The 21,555-nt window shown below is 30.1% G+C and overlaps 4 protein-coding genes across 4 annotated transcripts; 2 read left to right on the top strand and 2 right to left on the bottom strand.

Moving 5' to 3' along the window:
- Positions 1–506: 506 nt before the first annotated feature.
- LOC106120285 (ecdysteroid-regulated 16 kDa protein-like) lies at positions 507–10,427 on the top strand. The gene is given in 3 exon segments (NM_001312181.1): positions 507–645; positions 8,578–8,688; positions 9,882–10,427. Coding segments are annotated over 3 exon segments (465 nt in total). The 5' UTR covers positions 507–572; the 3' UTR covers positions 10,163–10,427.
- LOC106120284 (ecdysteroid-regulated 16 kDa protein-like) lies at positions 10,420–14,619 on the bottom strand. Its single transcript, NM_001312171.1, is given in 3 exon segments — positions 10,420–10,798; positions 11,190–11,300; positions 14,492–14,619. Coding segments are annotated over 3 exon segments (492 nt in total). The 5' UTR covers positions 14,580–14,619; the 3' UTR covers positions 10,420–10,505.
- A 1,566-nt stretch (positions 14,620–16,185) lies between these two features.
- On the bottom strand, positions 16,186–19,252 carry shams (glucoside xylosyltransferase 1 shams). Its single transcript, XM_013315081.1, has 6 exons — positions 19,007–19,252; positions 18,640–18,931; positions 18,150–18,342; positions 17,885–18,000; positions 17,554–17,736; positions 16,186–17,225 (listed from the first exon to the last, which is right to left on the bottom strand). Exons 1-6 carry the CDS (start codon positions 19,135–19,137, stop codon positions 17,088–17,090), a joined length of 1,053 nt encoding a protein of 350 aa, XP_013170535.1. The 5' UTR covers positions 19,138–19,252; the 3' UTR covers positions 16,186–17,087.
- Positions 19,253–19,711: 459 nt separating this feature from the next.
- LOC106119982 (optic atrophy 3 protein homolog) lies at positions 19,712–21,225 on the top strand. The gene is made up of 4 exons (XM_013315130.1): positions 19,712–19,989; positions 20,063–20,231; positions 20,338–20,480; positions 20,583–21,225. Exons 1-4 carry the CDS (start codon positions 19,848–19,850, stop codon positions 20,909–20,911), a joined length of 783 nt encoding a protein of 260 aa, XP_013170584.1. The 5' UTR covers positions 19,712–19,847; the 3' UTR covers positions 20,912–21,225.
- Positions 21,226–21,555: the final 330 nt, after the last annotated feature.

Here is a 21,555-nt window from a genome sequence, read left to right as displayed (position 1 = left end):
AAGTAGGCACCCAATGCTGCTATAGAAAACAATATTTAAATACTATCTGTGGCCCGTGACTCCTTTTGCGCAGAATTAAAAATAAAAATAAGATTACCTATGTGTTCTTCTAGACTATAATATTTTCTAAATCTATGCCAAGTTTTGTTCGAGATCGTAACGAGATCTGTTGAGCCGTTTTGGTCATAACTTCTAATAAACATCCGTCGATCCATCAAATTTTTCTTATTTATAATATTAGTAATATTAAGTATTATTGGGTTCACCGCCTTACAACTTATAGCGCGACCACTTCACTACTTATAACATTAAACACTAAACTATAAAATCCCCAACTTGAGTGATCTAGGAATTAAAATATAAAATTTAAAATGTTATGCAAAAAATAAAGTTTAACAATCGATTATCGAATACAAATCGAAGACAAAGATTCAGATGAATGTGTGCGGAAGAATACGTGTACATGTTTTAAACGGGTATAAGTAGTAGAGCATCGTTCGATCCAGAACGTGAGCGACAGAGTCACTGAACACAAAATACTCCTCCTCCTAGCGCTACTGTCATTCAGCACCATGATACTGTCGAGTGTGGTCGTGTTCGTCGCGCTGGCTTTTGCCACAGCCACTGAAGTACAACAGTGCGTCGGTGAGTACGCTTTACGTAATACCTTAACCCGCTTTCAACTTCATTTAACACTGCCAATGATATAGGCAACGACTCTACAATTATTTATTCAATCTTAAGAAATTATATTGATATTTATTAATACCCCCACTAAGATACGATAATTAAAACAATATCTTAGCTTAGAGGAATTAGGTAGAATGTTATACAAACATTGCAAGAGTCGATTAGGTTCGGAATCTTAGTGTAAATATATACAACATTTACTTATATGCTATTCTGTTGTTAACAATTATAAATTATTTACTTTGAATACAAGTTTTGAACAACTATTTAAAAGGTATGCGTACTTTTTAGATAATGCATTATTTTATTAACTTTATCCAAACGTTTAATAATAATATCCATAATGTAACTTTATGTAGGGAACTTAACTTTTCCTAAAACTCGAATGACTTCAAATTTTGTGAAATACAATTAAAATTGTCAATTTGCTTGTTTATTTTTATACAAATATCTAACTAATATAATCGAAGTAACATAACCGAGTTTTTTTTCATATACAAATGCACATTACAAAAAGTTTGTAACAACATATTCCTTGAATTATCGCTTACGGTGATATTTAGTTAGAAATTGCAGGCGAGCATTTGTAAGAAAAATCGCAAGATAATCAAGTAAAGGAAATCATCTAACTTCCTATATCTAGACATACTTGGTCAGGGTTAAGGTAGTGTCTATAAGAAATCCAAGATCAAAGGTAAAAAGCTATTTTTATCTAATATTTATTTCCTGAGACGTAAAACCTTTGAGCAATTCTAAAAAAACAAGTATCGATGAATTTCACGTACCAAACTAGAAGCGCTAAACTGCAATCATTGAATTATAATTAAAAAAAATAAAGTTACGTTTAAATCAAATACGCGTAATACATTTGCTTAAGTTTATTTTAATTTAGAAAAAAATATATCATCATCTCCCTGTATCCCACTTATGTAGGTTTTGCGCACAAATTTCTCGTCTTCCAAGTTCATCTTTCTCATATCAGTTGTCACTTATTTCGTAATAATCTTTGATGCAATCCATCTATCTCTTCCTAGGCTTGTACCCTACCAATGTACACACTCACATTTATATACAATAACAAAATATCTCATAAATTGACAGAGGAACATTTAATAATCTCTTTCTTGAAGTCAATAAAATTGTAAGACACATTAGCGAATAACGAATCTAATCTAGTTGACTTTGGTAACCTTTGTACTCTTAAGCAAAATCGTAACAATACAGGAGATAATTTCGAGTTTATATTAAATTCTATATGCACAGTATACTCAAATAAATAGCTCGTAATGTTGATATTTATATATCTACCCCTATTTTCTTAATAAATCGATTGTGATGAACACCAAAAAAGTTTAATAGCATATTGTGAAATCATACAATAGATTACGTTATTTTTAATCTTCAATAATGTTATGATCACAAATGATAATTTAAAGAAATATTCAAATGATATTCACATTTTTTATTGATTAATCGTATTAATAGACAAGTAAAATATTATTTTATTTATTTGAAGTACAATGGGTATAATTGCTATTACTATTTATTGGTATAATTTGAACTATTTTAGATATACCCCGTGGTCGTAATCGCTCGAATTATTACATCTTCTTACTTATTATTATTCGTCTTTCAGCCCAAGCCCTAAATGTCGTCATGATAAATAGTCTATAAAAAAACAACATAGACCTAGTTTCAGTACGATTACGATTAAAAAATTAAATGATATATATAGATAGCCAGTTTCAATCAGAATTAATATAAGAATTTTAACTATAGAGTACTTGATTACTCTTGCTTGAAATAGTACTAAGTATATTTTAATCAGTGGCAATAATTAACGTTGATACGAAGGTTTATTAAAGTGCAATGACCCTTACTAAAAGTTGCGTGGCTAGTTCTAAATAAGTACACGGTTTCATCTGTACATAAACCTTTTTGAAAATGAGAGTCGACCTGACAGTGAAATGTTTATGGCCACTTAATACTTGTCTTAGCGAGAATATCACGTATTTTAAAATACTATTCAGTCTGCATACAGGTTTTTACTTTTTTGTTTAGTAGTCACAAAACAATCCAGTTAAAGTTTCTGTAAAAAGAGCTTTCCTGGTCTATTCAAAGGGAAGGCCACAACAAATCCTTGTGCCCCAATAAAAATAAAGGCTGTACTGCTTCTAAATAAATACTGTACTGCTTCTGCCAAGATGAGAGGTAGTAATAAAGCACATCTTGCATTTTTTCTTCAAGCGATTGTTTAAGTTTGTTGGTGTTTATAATAACAAACTTACTAAACCAAAAAAAGTCGAAGCAAAATAATCCAGCGAGATTTAAATAATGCGAAAATTTTAATTTTTTATGTAAGTATTATAAATGAAATAATACCTACATTGTAATGGTCTCAGCATTATTAATATTCATTAAAGAATTTAACGGATTTAAACAAATACGGTGCGGTGCGTAAGTGCTTAATAATATAAAAAAATAACAAAATAACAAGACAATATTTATTTTATGTCTCGTTTTAATCTTTGACATTATTAATGTTTAAAATTTCATATTTTTATTAAACAATGAAACGTAAACAATCTTTGTTCATCACATAAATTTTCCATTGAAAAAGGAAAAACACAGAAATTCTTCGTTTAATAATAATGAATAGAGGCGATTTTTATCTCGCGGTAAAGTTCATTGCTAAGTAAATTGGATTAACTTTTATTGCAACTATAAAATAGTAGTTACTAATTATAGCACGAGAGAAGCAGATTTACGTTATATACTGGTGCAATTGTCACTGCATCTGGTTTAAACTGAACAATCTGAACTGTTGAAAATAAACCCAGTCATTATTTAGATAGCTTTTTATGTAAAAAATATTAACCTTGATATTTTTATGTCTCAAATAGAAGTGATTTATGTGCCGTGCCTCAAATAGAAGTAATTGTATGTTGTCAAAATATCTTTTTAAGTATCAACCTTGTATCAGTTTTGCTTTATTTTTCTTTTTTTTACAATGGTTAAAGCAGTGTTTAACCACGAAACTACGTGATGTGAAGTGGTGATATAATATGGTACGTTTCTTATTAGATATTTATTGTAGACCTTACTTTTAAAGAAATTCACGTAATTCAAATTTCAATCCTATGCTGTACAAAAAGGATTGGAACAACAGAACTATAGAACAAGTTGAATTGTTGAGACAAGAAAGTTTACAAACTAACAAACTACGCAGAATTTCTCTATGAACCGCCAAAGCGCTCCCGCGAATGCATACGCTGTAGTAGCTTGTACACTTAGGTAAACTTTTCACGTACCTGGTAAATAAACATTGTATATTTAAATCAATATCTTTAAACTTACACGTCATTTCCATGTATCGCAAATTATAAAGTTACCAGTTTCCTCTGGACTATGTAGGAACTATGTGTTAGCAAGCTTGGCTCATATTTTTCATATAATTTGTGAACATTTAGCTACTATCTTGAATTCTATATATTAAAATACAAAATAAATTCTTGAATAAATTCGTTCAATTCGTTTGCTATACGTAGTTTGCTACGTGCATTAGTTTTAACAAAATAAAATATAGTCGTAAATCTTTATGTATACAACACGAATCACATTTTTATCATTATTTCACGGTGAAATTTTGTTAGAACAAACCAAACCGATAGAGTTTATAAATACAACGTAAGTAGTAACGCAGACGTTATTGTCTTCACTTGGTCATTTTCAGGTTTTATGTCATGTAGAGCGGAAATTGTTCTAACCTAAAATTCATAAAAATAAAGTTAGGTTAGGCTATTTAAAAAATAATCATTAAGTTGACAACAATGAAAAACGTAATTAATTCTATTACATGAATAAGAAGAAACTAAATTACTTTATTTGATTATACGAACATGAATTATCAGCTAATTATATTTTAAAACGTAAAAACTGTAATTCGCAAATGAATAAGGAAAAACTACATTGATTACATTGTAGGAACATGAGTTATCAGATTATATGTAGTTCAAAATAATAAAAAAAACATGAAACTTTATGGTTTTTATAGATGCTATCAAAGTATGTATTATATATACCTACAGCAATAAGAAACTAAGTTAATTATAGTAACACAAGCATATGTTAGCAATTATAATTATTAGTTTGTTGTTAGTTATCATCATTACTCAAAGAACATGACAAAGATGTCGCATACTGACACGTGTAAAGTTAACAAACACATTATCGATGTATTTGTTTAATAAATACATTGCAGATGTTAAAAAAACTAGTTTCAAGGTTAGAATGATTTTGCCCAATGGTACCTAGTAGATTTATCCACGTATATCGCAAAAGTTTATAACAAAAAATTCTTTATTTAACTTAAAATAATTATAATTGAATAGAACTCTGTCTCTTGTGCTAAGCGTATAACAGGATGGTAATGTTTTACGTATGTATGTTTTTATGTGAACGTTGGCTTTAGAAGGTCACAACGGAATACCCATTTTATTGTGACCACTCGAAGCTTATTCGAGTTGACATATTTAAGTGTGACTCTTATTCTTCTACAGAGTTTTACCTTTTATTTGCAATACATTTTGTTTTCTTTACGTACTTTACCGTTTACGTGATATAGGACCATACTATAGACATTAAGAACTACGTTAATGAACTTTAACTCAAGTTAGTGTTACCACTAACTTGAGTTAACTATTAAAGTATACTATTATAATATATTTTGCTTATTTATTTTATGAAACTTATTCGACCTACTGGCTTAGACGGAAAGATTTATATCAATATGAAATCAATACATAATGTATATTTCTGGTTAGACTGGTTTCTTTATAATAAATTCAGTTAGTTATTAAAATATAATGCAAAGTAATACGAAAACGCATTTTTGATGTTTAAATAATTTGGACGAAAAATAAGCAAAAAAAAACAATAATAGGCAAAACGAATATGAATAAAAATATAATAATATAATTTTTTTTCGATGAAGTTATAAAGGAATATTCCAGCTAGAAGCAATGGAAAATTTTAACTTCTTAAACCTAACTTAATTATTTAAATATAAGTTTAGATTAAATTGATAAATTATTTTTTGCTTGCCTCCTATCATAATTATAATTTTAGTTTTTATCGTTATTATTTACTATAATGTTATGATTTAATGTTATTAAGTTTTAAAAAAAAAATTCTTGAGAAAAAATAAAAATCACCAAGTTTTACGGATTGCTATTCGTAAATCTGTGTCATGTTATTTATTAAAATAAATTACAATTAGATTATTACGCTATTGACAATTTTCATTATATCCCATAGATATGAAAATTATTGTTAATTTATTTATATTATTGATAAATTAGCAACAAGCTTAATTATGTATGTAGGTTTAAAATTAATATAGGAATTGGAAGGATAAATATCCTTTTTATGTTAATTACAGGTAGGCAACGCATCTGCAAATTGTAGATGACAATATTTTAGCGAGTTCAAGTGCCTAATTACGACATATTTTTTGAAAAAGATTTCACTAATAACTTGCATAATATTTTTTGGGAAATTAAAGATGTATTCTTAAAGACGAACAGTTTCATCGAACAGGTCAAGGTCACCAAGTTGCTAAGATGCATGCACAAATATTGTTTTCTTACCAATGCCGGTATTGCGGTCAAGTATACTGTGTAAATAATACAAGTTAAGTTAGCTAGGAACATAACACATAATTGCTTATTTGTTACTTTGTAAGCTTATGAAATACATAATAACCATTACATGCATAAGCAGGGCTATATATAAACAATTTCGATGTAGCTTTTGACTTCATCATGGAAGTGGCATAATTTACACACATAGACCAAATGTCTTTGTGTGTAAATATGAATGTTAAATATGATGGCACATCTCTTTATTACAAAGTTAACTCACTTTACTCAAAATGTTACCTATCAAGACCGCCACACATCTCTAATTTTATCAGTACAGTTCGTCTGTACAGTTAAAACTGAGGGGTGTGTAGCGAGTCTATTAGTTATTACTAGTGTTATCTTATAATGTACTTTAGGTAATAACAACGAAGCGCTTATGAGTTATCCTTTAATTACATCACGATAATTCAATTGAGTGAGACAGACCGGATTTGTTATCAATTTAGAAACAGCTTAATCATGCGACGACCGGTTATCTAACGAGTTGTATGTAACGTTTTTACTATTAACTTAATTATAGCTCGATGCAAATTGCTGGATGTTAAATACACGTTCAATGTAACAAAGGAAAGCGTATTGCGTCTTATCCATTATATATTAGTGTTAAAGGATACCAGTTTTTTATAGATAAAAGACATTCAAATAGTGTCTAAAAACTAAGGTATTGATGGAGAATACACAGTACACAGCCTTACATTGGACAATTGAACTGAAATAATTAACGTACACCGAACTCCTCGGCGAGACCTGTAAGAGTTCTGTAAGAGATTCTAATTTAATTTTACGTGCACTGTTGCTGCTGTAGAAAACATAAAAAGGACAGAGATTGAGACAAGCGCGTTGTTTATGAAGCAATATAAGTAATTTAAAATATTACACATGTTAAAAAATAAGAAAATGTTACAAAAGATGTAATTACTAACATTCAATATCGGCAACTTCGCTATTATTAATCATCAGGTGTTATTTGTAAAGAAACTTTTCTTAAGTTTTGTGACGTGAGATTCAATGTCACAGCTCACTTTGCGAGATAATAAGCATTTAAGTAATACAATAGCATACTTAGTAACTTCTTATGACAACGATTGCGGCTGAGAGCAGATTTTTTATGTATTGTTTGCATTTAGTAATGCAGAAGTAATACACATTAACATAGGTGGAACATTTTCCTCAAGACTGGCAGTTGCATACCTTAAGATAAACACGCAAAATCTTCTTACCTCATTAAACATATTTATCTTTGGCGACAAAGTAGATTTTGATGATTTTATCCTTTGTTATTTTTAAGACATTTTATTAAAATTGGACGTATAGATGTTTGTTATCACGTAACATTAGAATAGGTGATCTGGATGACATTTGGAACAGAGATAGATAACAATTAGAAATAATGCCATAGAAAATAATTCATTTTTTTATTTTAAGCAGTCGATATCGCGTCTGCCAGTTAATATAATATATTGATGTAAGAGGCTATTTAAATCGTTTGTTATTTTGTACGTAAATAAGGTAAAGATCACATCAAGTCTGACTTGTTTGCGGTAAACATAAAATGTCACGTTCATACCAACTACGGATATAAATAAATATAACATAAATAAATGATAAGGATATGAATAAATAAAAATAATACGTGTATTAAAGTTGAAAAAGTTGTTTTTTACAGTACACATAAATAATATTGTGAAAACAAATGATATGAATTGAATTATCATGATAGTTATTTCAAATCGTTGATTGAGATAAAAACTCCGGACAATTTTTTGCCGAAACCCCGAGAGGTTGTGGAACAGAATGTTATATTTGTATATGTTATTAAAAATATATGAATTGGATTTCAATTGTCCTAAAAAATCATGTCTGACTCTCTGGGCGCCTCGATAATTCGTCAGTATTGGCTCCCTATACTTCCCTACCGAGGACCTACCCTATGTTAAGGGTGACTAGGGAATGGTTAACCACCTTGGCCCTGTGCATGATGGTTGACTATCCTGGTTATTCTTCGTAGATATGAGCAGGTTACATTACGAAATTTTTCTTCATCGTAAGATCGTCGGATAAATGTGCATTTGTAATTAGAAGATAGAAAACACATGCATCTGAATATTATAATTCTAATGCTTAAACTCTGCGCCAACGACAATCATGGACTTGAAGACTAACAAACTTTAAATTTGAATTGCAGATGGTCCTGAGCATGTAATAGAAAGCGTGGTAGAAATTCGACCCTGCAAGAAGTTGCCGTGCAAACTAAAGAAGGGAACAGAGCAGTTCATCACCATTGAGTTTACACCAGGTAAATACATCTATCCTAGGTAACTTTTATCCTATTGTGAACAGATGAACCGACAGCATTAAACAACGAAGTAACGTTAACCGTTAAAGTTTCAAACGTCCATTTGACATTTGTAACAGTTGAGGAAAAAACTAAAGTTCGAATTTAATTAACCGAATGCGTTTAAATTTATCTTGTTAGTCGTACTGACCGTATTAATGTCGAATCCTATTGTATATATAATACATCAAAAATCAAGGGTCAAAAATTTTTGCGACGTAATTTTTTGCTATCCTTACACTTTGTATATTTTATTATTCTTTGCATAATAAATTGTAATGGAAATAAGTTGTAATTTCCTGTAATACGTATCGAAACAGCTGCAATATAATTAAATTTGCAATTGACTGCATCTACGCTAGTAAATTATAGACTGTATGTGTTCGCTAACAGGCTTTCGTTAGATGTATGCGTGTAGAATTAGAAGGAAAGTTCCGACAATACGTTAAGAATGTATTTTGCACGTAAGATTTTCAGATCAGGTTATATACAAAGCGGATTTTCACTGTCAAAAAAAACTGAGATTTTTCTATGTCTTGGACTGTTGGGTCAATGGAAACCGTGTTTACAAGTCACACTAAAATAAAACCCACATGTATATTGGCGGTTATTTTATGCTAACAGTAACAAATTTAACATGAATGACAATATGTGACTAGATTTTTAATATTATTATGCACAGAATCGGTATGCCATTGGAATAAATAAAACCATATAACAAAGGTTCAAGTTGAGACAATATCAAGATACAAGTTTATAAATCTATAATACGTAATGACGAAATGATTCCATTTGTTCATTGATATATCTTACGTCACCCAAAACCTATTTCGAGAATAAATAAATGTTAACAAAGGCTATAAGGGCATACGAATAATGGTCCATTACAAGCACGCATTGTATTTCAGCTTATGTTATCGATACAATTTTTTTAAACATAATTTAAATATGATTCTATTATCTCTGCATTCATTTGAGTTTTAATAAAAAGAAATGAGTCTGGCAAAATATACTCTTATACCATAGCCTTAGTTTGACGAACATTTGAAAATAGAAACAATCGAAAATATTATGATAGCAACACTATAGAATTTGTACTTATAGAATGAGAATAAGGAGTTGAAATAATATTGGAATTATTATTATTTTTTCAGATACTGACTTCGACGAAATAAAGAACAGAGTGTCAGCCAATGTGTTCGGAGTGAAAGTGCCTTTTATCGGAGTGGACGGTAACTCCATATGTAGTAAAATATTCACGGCAAGTGACGAGAAAGCGGATTGCCCTCTTAAAGCCGGCACGAAGTATGTGTATAAAGATTCCTTCCCCATCCTCGGCATCTATCCCACGATACCTGTTCAAGTTCACTGGGCCTTGGAGGCTAGTGAAAAGAAATTTATTTGTTTTGAAGTACCCGCCAGAATCGTTCAATAGTAAACAATTATAAATGGAATAAGATTTCTACTTTATACTTAAATTTATTTTAAAACAGTTGTCTTATAACTAGTTATAAATTTTAGGTATTTATAAATGACTGGAAAAGTGATGTTAATTAAAATAATCTCAATAGTACATCCATTTATATTAAATCAATTTAACTATATTTAACTTGTAAGGTTTGAAATAAGAAAAAAAATGTTACGCGTACAGGGAGCATTTGTATTTAGATAAATATTGAAAGAATAAAAACATTTTTTACTATCATATTCTTTTAATTCTATGAAAGCATAATATGTAATATAATATCGATTGAAATAGTTTGTTTCAGGACTAAAAATTACTTAGGTTTGGCAGGTGTAATGACAGCGGGTACTTCGAAGCAGATGACGTTCTGTTCGCCATCTTTCAGCGCCCAGTGCACGCGTAAGTTAACTGTAGGATAAAAGGACTCTATGGGGAAGACGTTTGTGTAGACATACTCCTCCCCGGCGGCGAGGGGGCAGGGCGCGGGGGAGCCGTCGACGCGCGTCACCTGAGGACACGCGCTCACATCAGTCACCCCCAGGAATGGCAGGGGCAGGTTCCCGATTTTCGCGTATACTTCATTCACGAGCGTTTTCACCTCATGTTCTGAAATCAACCATGAATATAATTAGTTTGTTTATTAAGGTACTAATTACTCTAATTTGCACCTAGCTCAAAAATTACCAATCTACATCTGAGGAATATTCTTGATTTCATCTTGTAAATTTTGTTAATGTTATCGCAATCTCACGATATGAAAATGAGAAGGCGGAAGTTAGCTAAATACTTAAGCAATATTTAAACACAGAACATAGTAGTCGAGCGGCTAAAAGTGCGAGAAAAAAAGCGAAATTTTGGATAGAAAGAAGACATTTTTCAAGTACTTCTAATAATATAAGTTTTCATAGATTGTGATAATGTTAATTATCATTTAATAGTACTTGATGGAATATATAATTTTATTTTAACTATGACACAACTATAACATAATACATACCTGGCTTGAATTTCAAAATCACCGTTGTGTTGGTGCCCTTCTGTAGCTTGCAAGAACTCCTCCCGCACGGTATAACTTGGATTCTCTTGCGGAGATCGTCGAAATTTTGTCCTGAAAAAAATAAGTTTGGAGTTTATTAAGATTGCTAGTCAAACTTGTACACTGAATGGAACTGTATGATATCTACATACATTATTACTATCTGTTCTTTTGAATAACACCATTTATTTATTTTACCTATTTTATCTTACTTGAAAATAATATTTAACTTATTTACAAAAAGTTATTTAACTTTGACCTTTTAACTTAATAAGGCCGTACCGTTTTCTGACCATGAGGAAATTTTGCGATAAACTAGAGTAATATAAAATAAGTGTTCAGTAAATTTTAAGGTGCAAAACGCAGTAGCGTCAAATTATCGTCTTTTTCAATATTTTCATTGAATCTTTTTAATAAATAAAATTCTTGAAGTTATTGTACAAAATTAAGGAAATAATGATGGACAACGGAACAACGGTATTCATTAATAAAAAAAATAACGATAAAAAATAAGTTAAAGATAATTAAAACTCTATTGTCTATTCTAAGCGATGGTCTAAATATTCCGTAATTCATGAAGCAGAAATCATATGCATCGTAAGTTACAGATTATGTGTATACTTTAATGATTTCCGACAATAACAAACAAAACAATATAAGCAAACTAGAACTCGCAAACAACCATTATATTATTACAAAGTTAGACTCTGACAAGACAGGCAGATAAAGTTCGGTTATTCAGTTTTATATACGTATGTATGTACGTAGTGTGTGACACCTACACACATCATAACAGTCAAGACAAAGTTCCCGTAACTCGTTAGGTTTGAACAGGAATTGCTCGTTAACAGTAATTGAGTCTCCGGTACTCATCATTCACTGTTAGGAAATTGTCTAATGTACAAACGATGTTGTTTTCTTTTAGTGTTTTTTTAAGCTATAGAAATAGGGGAGATCAGACAGATTCCGCCCACGGTATAGTTATAGACCACTTTAGACAAAAACAAATTTATTGTAAGTATTAATAACACTGGAACTATTAAGATCTTGCTGGTGATCATTGAAAACAAAAGATACAATTAGTCTCTGAAACCAATATAAAATTACATTTTTGAACTATGGTTAATTCCCTTTTCTAAATGGCTCTAAAATATTTACATATAATTGTTACGTAAACAAAATCACTTTCCTAAGGTAAGCCACTTGCTCGAAATATTATGAGAATTTTTATTTATAAAAGACGTAATAACGTTAAAAAATTAATTAAGTTAAGGATGCTTAACTTTTTTCTATGTGAGTTAACAGAACTTCCTTGTTTAGACTATTGCATTATTAACCAAGTTAATTAAAAATTAATATATGTACATTAATTATCTAAAATATTTCACATACGCAACCTCCAAGTAGCAAGCTCAAGCTACAACCATAATATCTAGAGTTCGATTCCCAGCGCAACTAAACCTACCGTACCATTGACAATGTTTTTCAAATACTCAAACAATATTTTTTTTCTATCCAAATTAGTTTTTAGATATAAAAACAGATAATCAGATAATTAAAGTGTAAATGGGACTTAACATAAAGTGAGCAACAAGTTTTAGTGTCTACATTAAGTTTTTTTGAACACTTTAGTCTTAATATGTTTGGTAAGCTAACACATGTCCATTCTTTTTTTTCTTTTTTTGTATTTTTGCAGGGTAACAGACGACTTGTACTGGCTACTAAAGTAACTATAAAAAATGAAAATATTCATCACGTCCTTTAGTGAATATGATTTTAGCGAACCTTATCTGAATGTCTGTAACATTCTCGTTAAAAACTAAGATAAAACAACAGGTTAATACATGCAAGTGGTATCCTTACTTTTTAAAGGATATTTATCAAATGGTGCAGAGTGATAATGTTATGTTAAGTGCTTATCACAAGACTTATTTTCAACAGAACGACAACATTAAAGAAGCTATACGGTTTTCCAACCTATGCCATAAAAGCAACAGCAAACCGTTAAATAACCTCTTTAGGAGGTTTATATTTTTGAACGTTTATCGCAGCACGAATATAATTTACAGGTAATGTAACATTTGAATCATGCACAAAGATACTTTTTGTTTAGCAGATATCAGATCTACAGAGGAACATCAAAACTAACGCATAAAGATGCGTCCAATGACGCTGTTCATTGGCTTCACTCAATTACAATTAAATGGTCTTCTATTGAGCGAGATCGTGTCTACATTTGTGTCCACAAGACCACAGATTAGGAATTTCTTATCGACCAGGAAAGTAATGTTTTTCTTATATTGTTTTTAAGATTGGGTTTCTATCTATTTTATTTTCTTGTTTTTGATATTGGTTAATTGGAATAAGTTACAATTAAAACCATTTAAATCGAACGGTTGGACTGATTTTAAAGTCTGCGGTGTTATTGAAATCGTTTCATGTCTGGAGTTTTATAGAAGTACAATTACTTCGTCCCTTTTTTTAATATTATAACTTACATAATTAAGATTTAACATTCACCTTTATTTCTTTCATGTCAATACGTCTCTGATTCTTTTGTTTCTATCTATTCTATAGTATTAAAGCCATCTTACTTCTTTTATAAATCCGAAAGTTTATATGGATGGATGTTTTAAGTAAGGTTAGGAGCACTGAGCACTGAACAATGTGTTAACAAGAATGTTAAGGTCATAATTTAATATTGTATGATATTTCCGTATTATTAGCAGTGTTAGTGGTAAGAGTGCTAACAGAAGTCAATGTTATTCCGTTAAATTATGTATTTTTAAAAGACGCACGAGTTCAATCAATAAATAAAATTTATTTATCTATTCACAAGCAATAATATTAAAAATAATAGTAATGTTGTTTTTCTAGGATTCCATACCTCGAAAGAAAAAAAAGGAATCCTTATAGAATCACTTAGTTGCCCGTCCGTCTGTCGAGACCCTTTTAATATATTTATCATAAGTTATCTAATATACGATTATATATTAAAACGTTTACCACTCATAAATCAATGGGAATCTAAGCTTTATCTAATATGTGTTTTAAATTGATAAATCTTATTTTAATAATAAAGATATTAATAATTTAATAGGTCGTTTGTAATAAGTATCGGCTACTTATTACAAATCCTTAAGTAATTACAGTTAAAAAAACAAATAAGGATAAGGAAGAATAGAAATAAGGATTATTTAATATAATAAAAATACACGCTTAAATATGGTGAAATTAAAAAATACCCCCTTTTAAAATCTCACCTTCGCACTGCTCGGCGGGTGTATCGCTCCATACCAGAGCTATAGATACTGCGGCCAATACAAATACAATAGACGATACGTTCTTCATATTTCTGTCTCGCGAACACGACCGCACGGACAAACGCAACTGACCAATTTAATATAACCGCAGGGAACAAACAAGTTTTGACTTTAGGCCGGGCCAATGTTACTTTTGAACCAAAGATTATAGAATTGCTAGAACTACCTTATAATAAGTAGGTACAACATTAGAGAATTTTTATATTTTTGCAATAGCTTGTTTTATGCTAATAAAGTTTCATAATACAATTAATTTCGCGACTTTGGATGTCAAATATTTGATTATGGTGAAATATCGAGCCCGAGCGCCTTCCTTAGTGACAAATTAACAAATTAAATTAAAAGAATTACAAATAATCGCGTCTGCGTTCATTGTTTTTTTTTATATTGTTATTGTAAAGGTATATTTTTATTTATGTTTACCGCATAAAAATGCAAAATTAAACGAGTTAAATTAAAAACACGTACAATAATTCTTTGAAAGGTTCATATGCAAATACAAATATCGTGTCATTTTAATTTATTTAAAGACGAAACATTTTCTGTTTCTTATTTCTTTTAATAATAACTTCTTCGTTCCTTGAATCCCTTCCAAGTAACCAATAAGTAAAAAAAATCTAACGTCTTTCAAGACACGAACAAAAAAGCAATATTGGTTGTCTTTTTACTCTGTCTGTAAGCAAAATCCTGTTCTTACAGACAATTTTTGATACAGTCGATGAGTTGAAACAAAAATAAAAATAAAACCATTTTCCTTGTAATAAAAATATAATTACTTATAAACATGAGGCAGTTTATATCTTGAGTGCATACTTATATGTTAACAAATAAAAAATAAAGTGCAAACATTTGTCAATTACCTTCAATAATAAAATTTAAGGAAATATTCTTACAACTAAAAATGTATTTACAAAAGAAAACCACATACAAATATATAGAAAATTTTAAAAATTAAAATAAAATAATACTGCTTATTTGAATTAAAATATTTAAAAAAACATTTTTGTTTATATTGTAGACTTAAAAATATTGCTTTCTTAAAGCTTGGACAGAGTATATAAATACCAAAACACGTAAAAAAATAGTCTAATGCGCGTATTGTCTGTGCAAAATCAACGCGTGAACGACGAGTGAACTCAGCCTCATCGGGTATTGTCTATTGAGAGGCGTTTACTGGGCGTCCACGCGAAGACAACGAGATTACGTCGCGGCGTTTTGCTGCCGAGTGGATGTAAGGGAAGATTTGATTGTTTGTTTTATTTGCATGGAATAGGCTCCCAAACTATAGAACAGATGTAAAAAATTCTTTCACTGTTGGCAGGCTACATTATCCCTGAGTAACGTAGACTGTATTTATTATTAGATTTTTTAAATTCCGCGCGGACGGAGTCGCGGACGACTGCTATATCTTTAATAATACACATCTCTCTTAACAAATTGAAGACATTTGAATATTACGTAATGTCTAAAAATTGTAAGAGAACTATAAAAATATAATCGGCTTATTTTAATAACATGATAAATTAAGTTGGTAACAATTACTACTATTATAAAGACGAGACGTTGCGGCAAAAAACTTTTTAAAAAATCTGTAATAATTTGAAAATATTCTTATATCAGCATGGCTTGGAACACAAAATTGTAACATTTAATGAAATAAAAATACAATGAGTCAGAAAAAAATTAATTACATGTTACGTTTCTTACTTACAACTTATCTTACGAAATAATACAGAAATAATTTATTTTCGGCAGAGATTCTTAGGTAACTATATCCTAATACAAGTCAATATCAAAATCTTTTTCTTTATAAAACACATCAGTTAATGTATTCTACGCAACTTATCATTTCGTAATGAATAAGGCACACACATTTTCATAATTAATAACATTTAATTACTCTTTTATTAAAAAAAAAATCTTTGAGTTGCAATTTATAATATAAATGTATAAAAAAAAATAAATAGCTAATATAAACACTTATAAATATAGTAGAGAGAAATACTTAGAATTCGGATGGCTGAATACGCCTCTCCTCCAGAAATCTAAGAGCACAATATCATATATACTCAATACTGGTATTATAAAGATTTTTTTTTATTTGTATGTAACAAATAAACTCAAAAACTACTGAACCAAGTTCAAAATTTATTTCGGCAATGGAAAGCTTCATTATCACTGAGTAATAGAGGCTATTTTTATTACTAGATTCTTTTATTCTGCGATGACGAGTTCGCGGACAAAAGCTAGTGTCATAAAACCCATGTGAACTTTACAAACTAAAATGATTTTCCATTGATGTACTGGTTGTTGTATGAACATACTACATAACGGATATAGGTACGTAATACGGTCTATGTTTTTCTTTAATCCTCCCTAAGCTATTATATATTTAATGGAATTCGCTACATTTAATATTTGGTCATATTTATAGGTAGTTTGGAATGAGAAGCATTAACTTCAGTTGTAAATAAAACCTGAAAATTCATATATCAAATTTTAACGTACATTATATATAAAGAAATATGTCATGTTTTTAAAAATTATGTTTCAATGTCTCAAAGACATTCCCACAGTTTGATTCCGATGCTTCCTTTAAATATTTATGCATATTTTTTGTTACCTCCGATGGATCTGTTCTTATATCATATTCACTAACAGCTCGATATATAGCCTGGAAAGAAATCAATTATACTGGTATTATATTATTCAAACTTTCGTGAGACATTATAATAAACTGATATAAAAACTTGAACAACAACACCACCGACGCTTTGATATCAACATCGTCGACGACGCCGGCGCACGACGCTCCCCACACCCCCTCAAGACCCGCCCTAAGAGCGCAGGCGCGCAGGAAGCTGAAGTCCCACTCACCCTGATGAAGAGCTCCCAATGGGCTCGAAATTAATCGGTACCACCACCGGACGAATATAACGGTATTGTTTAAAAAAACTACTAAGCCGATTTCGTTTTTAACCATTATTTTATGTTACACTTACTTGAAATGCTGGCTGTTTATCATTGTGAAATATTCCCCTGCTACCGTGAAGCACGTATATGCCGTACTGCGTGGCGTCAGCGCACGCATCTCCATATGTGCACTGATCTGATCGGTAATTGTACCGACATGAGAGAATGTGCACCGCACGCTCATGATAATGGAATATTATGTTTATTATATCCTGCAAAAATATATCATATTATTAGAAAAATTACCCCGATAGCCCAACAGTCATAAAACAAGCCAAACGCAAGGTGACATGTAGAGGCTAAGATAATCTGTAGAGCATTTCAAGACAGACGTAATACAATAAAAAGCATGAAACAAACCTGATCTCCCCAGGGAATATATAATTTCCATTTAAGCATAACTGGGGTAACATATTCAACCCATCCAAAACTTCTCATTCTTGTCAAATTCATTAACATTACACCAGAGTTGAGGCCTAAAAAAGCAAAAAATAAAATTAAGCACTTGTCCATGCTCTGATTTAATAATTAAAATATTTTTTGTCTTTTATTAATTTAAATTCTATATTTACAATTAGGATTGACACAAAAAAAATTTAAAACATAATTTCAATGAGATAATTACCATATTTTCCATAAAATGGGTGTTTTGCAAACCTCGGGTACCAAGATACATTAGGATTATCATCTTCAGCAGCCATAGCTGATATCTGAGAGTCATTAAATTTTGAAAATTCATTCCATAAATCATCAACTGGCTTTAAAAATAAAGTATCTGTATCAACATATATCATAGCATCAATGTGAGGAATAAGTTTCTGAAACAAAAAAAATACATAGAAAATTAATTCTCAGAAAAAGAGTAAATATGTCTAGTTGAAGAAATAGAAAGTAATTGTAATGTTTATTAATAACACTGATAATATTTTGCAGTTTCTTCATCATCTCTTTGCCCTTATCCCACATACGTGAAGTGATAGCACAAAGTTTTGTAAACCATAATATCTTAACTTAATTTTGTTCCAATGCCTATCTGTCCAAACGCCAACTCTATTTGATACACACCAGAAATAAATTAATCTTTGAGATTTTAGAAAACATAAGTGTTTACTTACCGGTATAAACAATCTTTGGGCAGCGCATTTACTAAACAGATTCATCCAGTCTTCCTTGTGAGCTTCTGGGAAGTGAATACCTTGCAACTCAAAATCTAATTGGTCTCCTAATAAGGATTTCCATTTGCTCAGAGTGTCATTAAACAAATGTCGCAATTTATCGTCAGTAAAAATAACAAAATGAACAGGCGTTTTTGTGAATATTAGCACAGATTTTATAACATTTAAGGACTCGTTAAATCTTGAATCGCACACAACAAACGACATTACTATCCTGACCTGGCTTGCAGCTCTGCAAGAAAATTACAAGGATAAACTTATGCGTTATTAAACCAGTAAGTCGGAATCTTTTTGATAAATTACATACTTTAATCGCTTAGGTACAACATAATCCTTAAAATTATTGTCATTTTCCTTTGTACTTAAAATATATAAATAAATAGCAATAAAACAACAACATAAAGTTATTAAAAGTTTACAAAGAGGTAGGCGCCTCATATTTATTTACTACACTTTTTAATACATTTAGCTCATTAATTTCTAAGTAACATTTCAACCAATTTCAAATAAAATACATAATATTTTGCAAATAAAAACATAACCACCACCTAACAGTCAAAAACAAATTGTCAAACTGTCAAATAATAATGTAGATTCCTTTTGATATTCGGAATATATTCGACAGACAATCAAAGATTCAAATAAGTCGATAATTTTATTCAAATCTGAATAAATTGTTGTGTGTATTGAATGAATCTTATGTACCTAATTGTATATATATATATATTTTTTTTTACGTTTTTTATGATTTTGATTTGTCCTTAGACAATTCTTTGAAACGAAAGTCAATGATATGCCGTTTTACACATTATTGATTTTCATTTTAAAAAAATCGCTCGTAATTTAATGTTCAAAATTCCATATTTTTTCAAATGTATGTTGAATTTAAAAAAAATGTATGGACATTCTCATAAAATCACTCTTTCCGCGTGATAAATAAAAAGATATTGGAGTTTTTTGACTGACTAATAACAGTGGAACATGTAACCAAAGCATGTAACACTAAAAAAATGTCAATGTCAAAAAAGGTGTTACCGATTGGATTGCAAATTTTATACTCTTTTCAGACGCCTATGTAATAATTTTTGAAAATATTATGTTATAAAGCAACAGAAGCTAAATATAAATAGTGCTTGCTGTTCACAAAAATGGTTGTTGGAGCTTTTCCTATTGCAAAACTATCTGTATTACTAATTAAACAGATCAGTAAACCTATTGCAAATATGTGTAAAGAAAGAGCCAAAAATAGTCCTTTTTTCAGGACTTATGTTTGCATGCCGCCAGCCCAATGTAAGTTACTGACTTAACGATATGTTGACAGTAATATTAATAAATTTTCATCGATATTTAATTTGTTTTTCAGTTTATAACTGGTGCGAAGTTAAAGCGAAAATGTGGATATTGAATTTGGGGAAACCAGTCAATATACCAGTACTCAGCCAGGAAATGGCAATAGAATTGGGGGCAAATCTTCTTGGTGAAACTGTAATTTTCGTTATTGGTGCTGGTCTATTAATTGTTGAATATAGTAGGTAAGAATAAGAATATAATGCTACTTTAAATTTCCACAGGAAATAATAGTTTTAAAGGTAGAATTTTTATTTTCCGCTCAACTAATATTTAATAATTTATTTCTAGACAAAGCAATAAGGAGACTGCAAAGGAGGAAAAACGTGAACAGGAAATGAAGCATATACTTGGAACTATTACTGACCTATTCTTCACAGTTCAACAGCAACAAACACAATTAAGGGAGTTGGAGAGAATGGTACAATCATTAGGTAAAACTTTCTTACCTACATTAATTTTACACCAAATGGATTTATTATAAGTTTTTTCTTTATTTAAAAAGAATACAGAATTACAACCAATTTTATTTTCAGATGTCAAAAAACCATCTTCCCCACAGCAACCACCACCTCCAACTTCACCACCCAAAGGACCCACAGCCCAAGACCTATCAAACACACCACAACTTCAAAATATAAATTATGATAGGTACTATGTTCCCCGCACACCCTATCCTGACAAAGGTATTATTCTGCAATCTCTCAATTATATACAAATGGATGTATTCAGTTCCCTTTTCAATTCTCCTGATGCAGAAAAGAAACAACCAATGCCTGAAACACCCACAAATCATAAGAGAGAACCAGCAGTGTTGTCACAAGCTTTGTACAACATCGAGAACAACTTTAGTAGTTTGTTTTAAAGTAGTTTTCGTTTTAATTATTTGTGATATGTCTGTATAACTTATTGCTTATTTATTTTTAGTGGTTAACATTTGTAGGCATTTTGTCTGGGGTTCCGATAAAGGGAAACATCCATAAGCATTAAATCAATGTAAGGAAAGTTTAATGTTGCAATATGTGTTTTATTGTTATTCTCTTAAAATTTAAGTCTTTTGTTACCTAACTGGATAGCTTCTATAATTAAGAAGAGCAAGTATAGATGTTATATTATCAAAAAATAGCATTTATTATATTGCTATTTAGAAGTAGAGAAATAAATCAATTTATAAATTTACATCTACTTTTTGTATTTCAAACAACTATTTCCCAAAAAAAAAAATTAATCAAGGCCACTGTCAAAAAACCACTGAATTGTTTAGTAAGATCAGTGTTATTGTGGAATTTAAGTTTGTTACAATGAGTTCTAACCTATGTCTTTATTCATTTAATGTGAGGAGTAAAATAACATAATTGTCCATTATTATTATTATATTTTGAATGTCTATGTCATGCATTGGGTCGATAAAAGGTAATAACTAATAATTCAAAATAAATTTATCCATTTTACCATAATTTGGTAAAGCATAGTAAACAATTTTTTCACTTTTATGTTTAACAATGACAA

Source organism: Papilio xuthus, unplaced genomic scaffold (genome assembly GCF_000836235.2).
Source record: "Papilio xuthus unplaced genomic scaffold, Pxut_1.1 DF826961.1, whole genome shotgun sequence".
Taxonomy (NCBI): domain Eukaryota; kingdom Metazoa; phylum Arthropoda; class Insecta; order Lepidoptera; family Papilionidae; genus Papilio; species Papilio xuthus.
This window is presented reverse-complemented; position numbering and strand designations above follow the sequence as displayed.

Coding starts and splice junctions, on each gene's coding strand:
- shams (XM_013315081.1), bottom strand. CDS start 19,137: ATGAGGCGCCTACCTCTTTGTAAACTTTTAATAACTTTATGTTGTTGT. Junction 18,001..18,149: donor CCCATTTTATGGAAAATATG/GTAATTATCTCA, acceptor TTGCTTTTTTAG/GCCTCAACTCTGGTGTAATG. Junction 17,737..17,884: donor ATATTCCCTGGGGAGATCAG/GTTTGTTTCATG, acceptor ATATTTTTGCAG/GATATAATAAACATAATATT.
- LOC106119982 (XM_013315130.1), top strand. CDS start 19,848: ATGGTTGTTGGAGCTTTTCCTATTGCAAAACTATCTGTATTACTAATT. Junction 20,232..20,337: donor TTAATTGTTGAATATAGTAG/GTAAGAATAAGA, acceptor ATTTATTTCTAG/ACAAAGCAATAAGGAGACTG. Junction 20,481..20,582: donor GAGAATGGTACAATCATTAG/GTAAAACTTTCT, acceptor TTTTATTTTCAG/ATGTCAAAAAACCATCTTCC.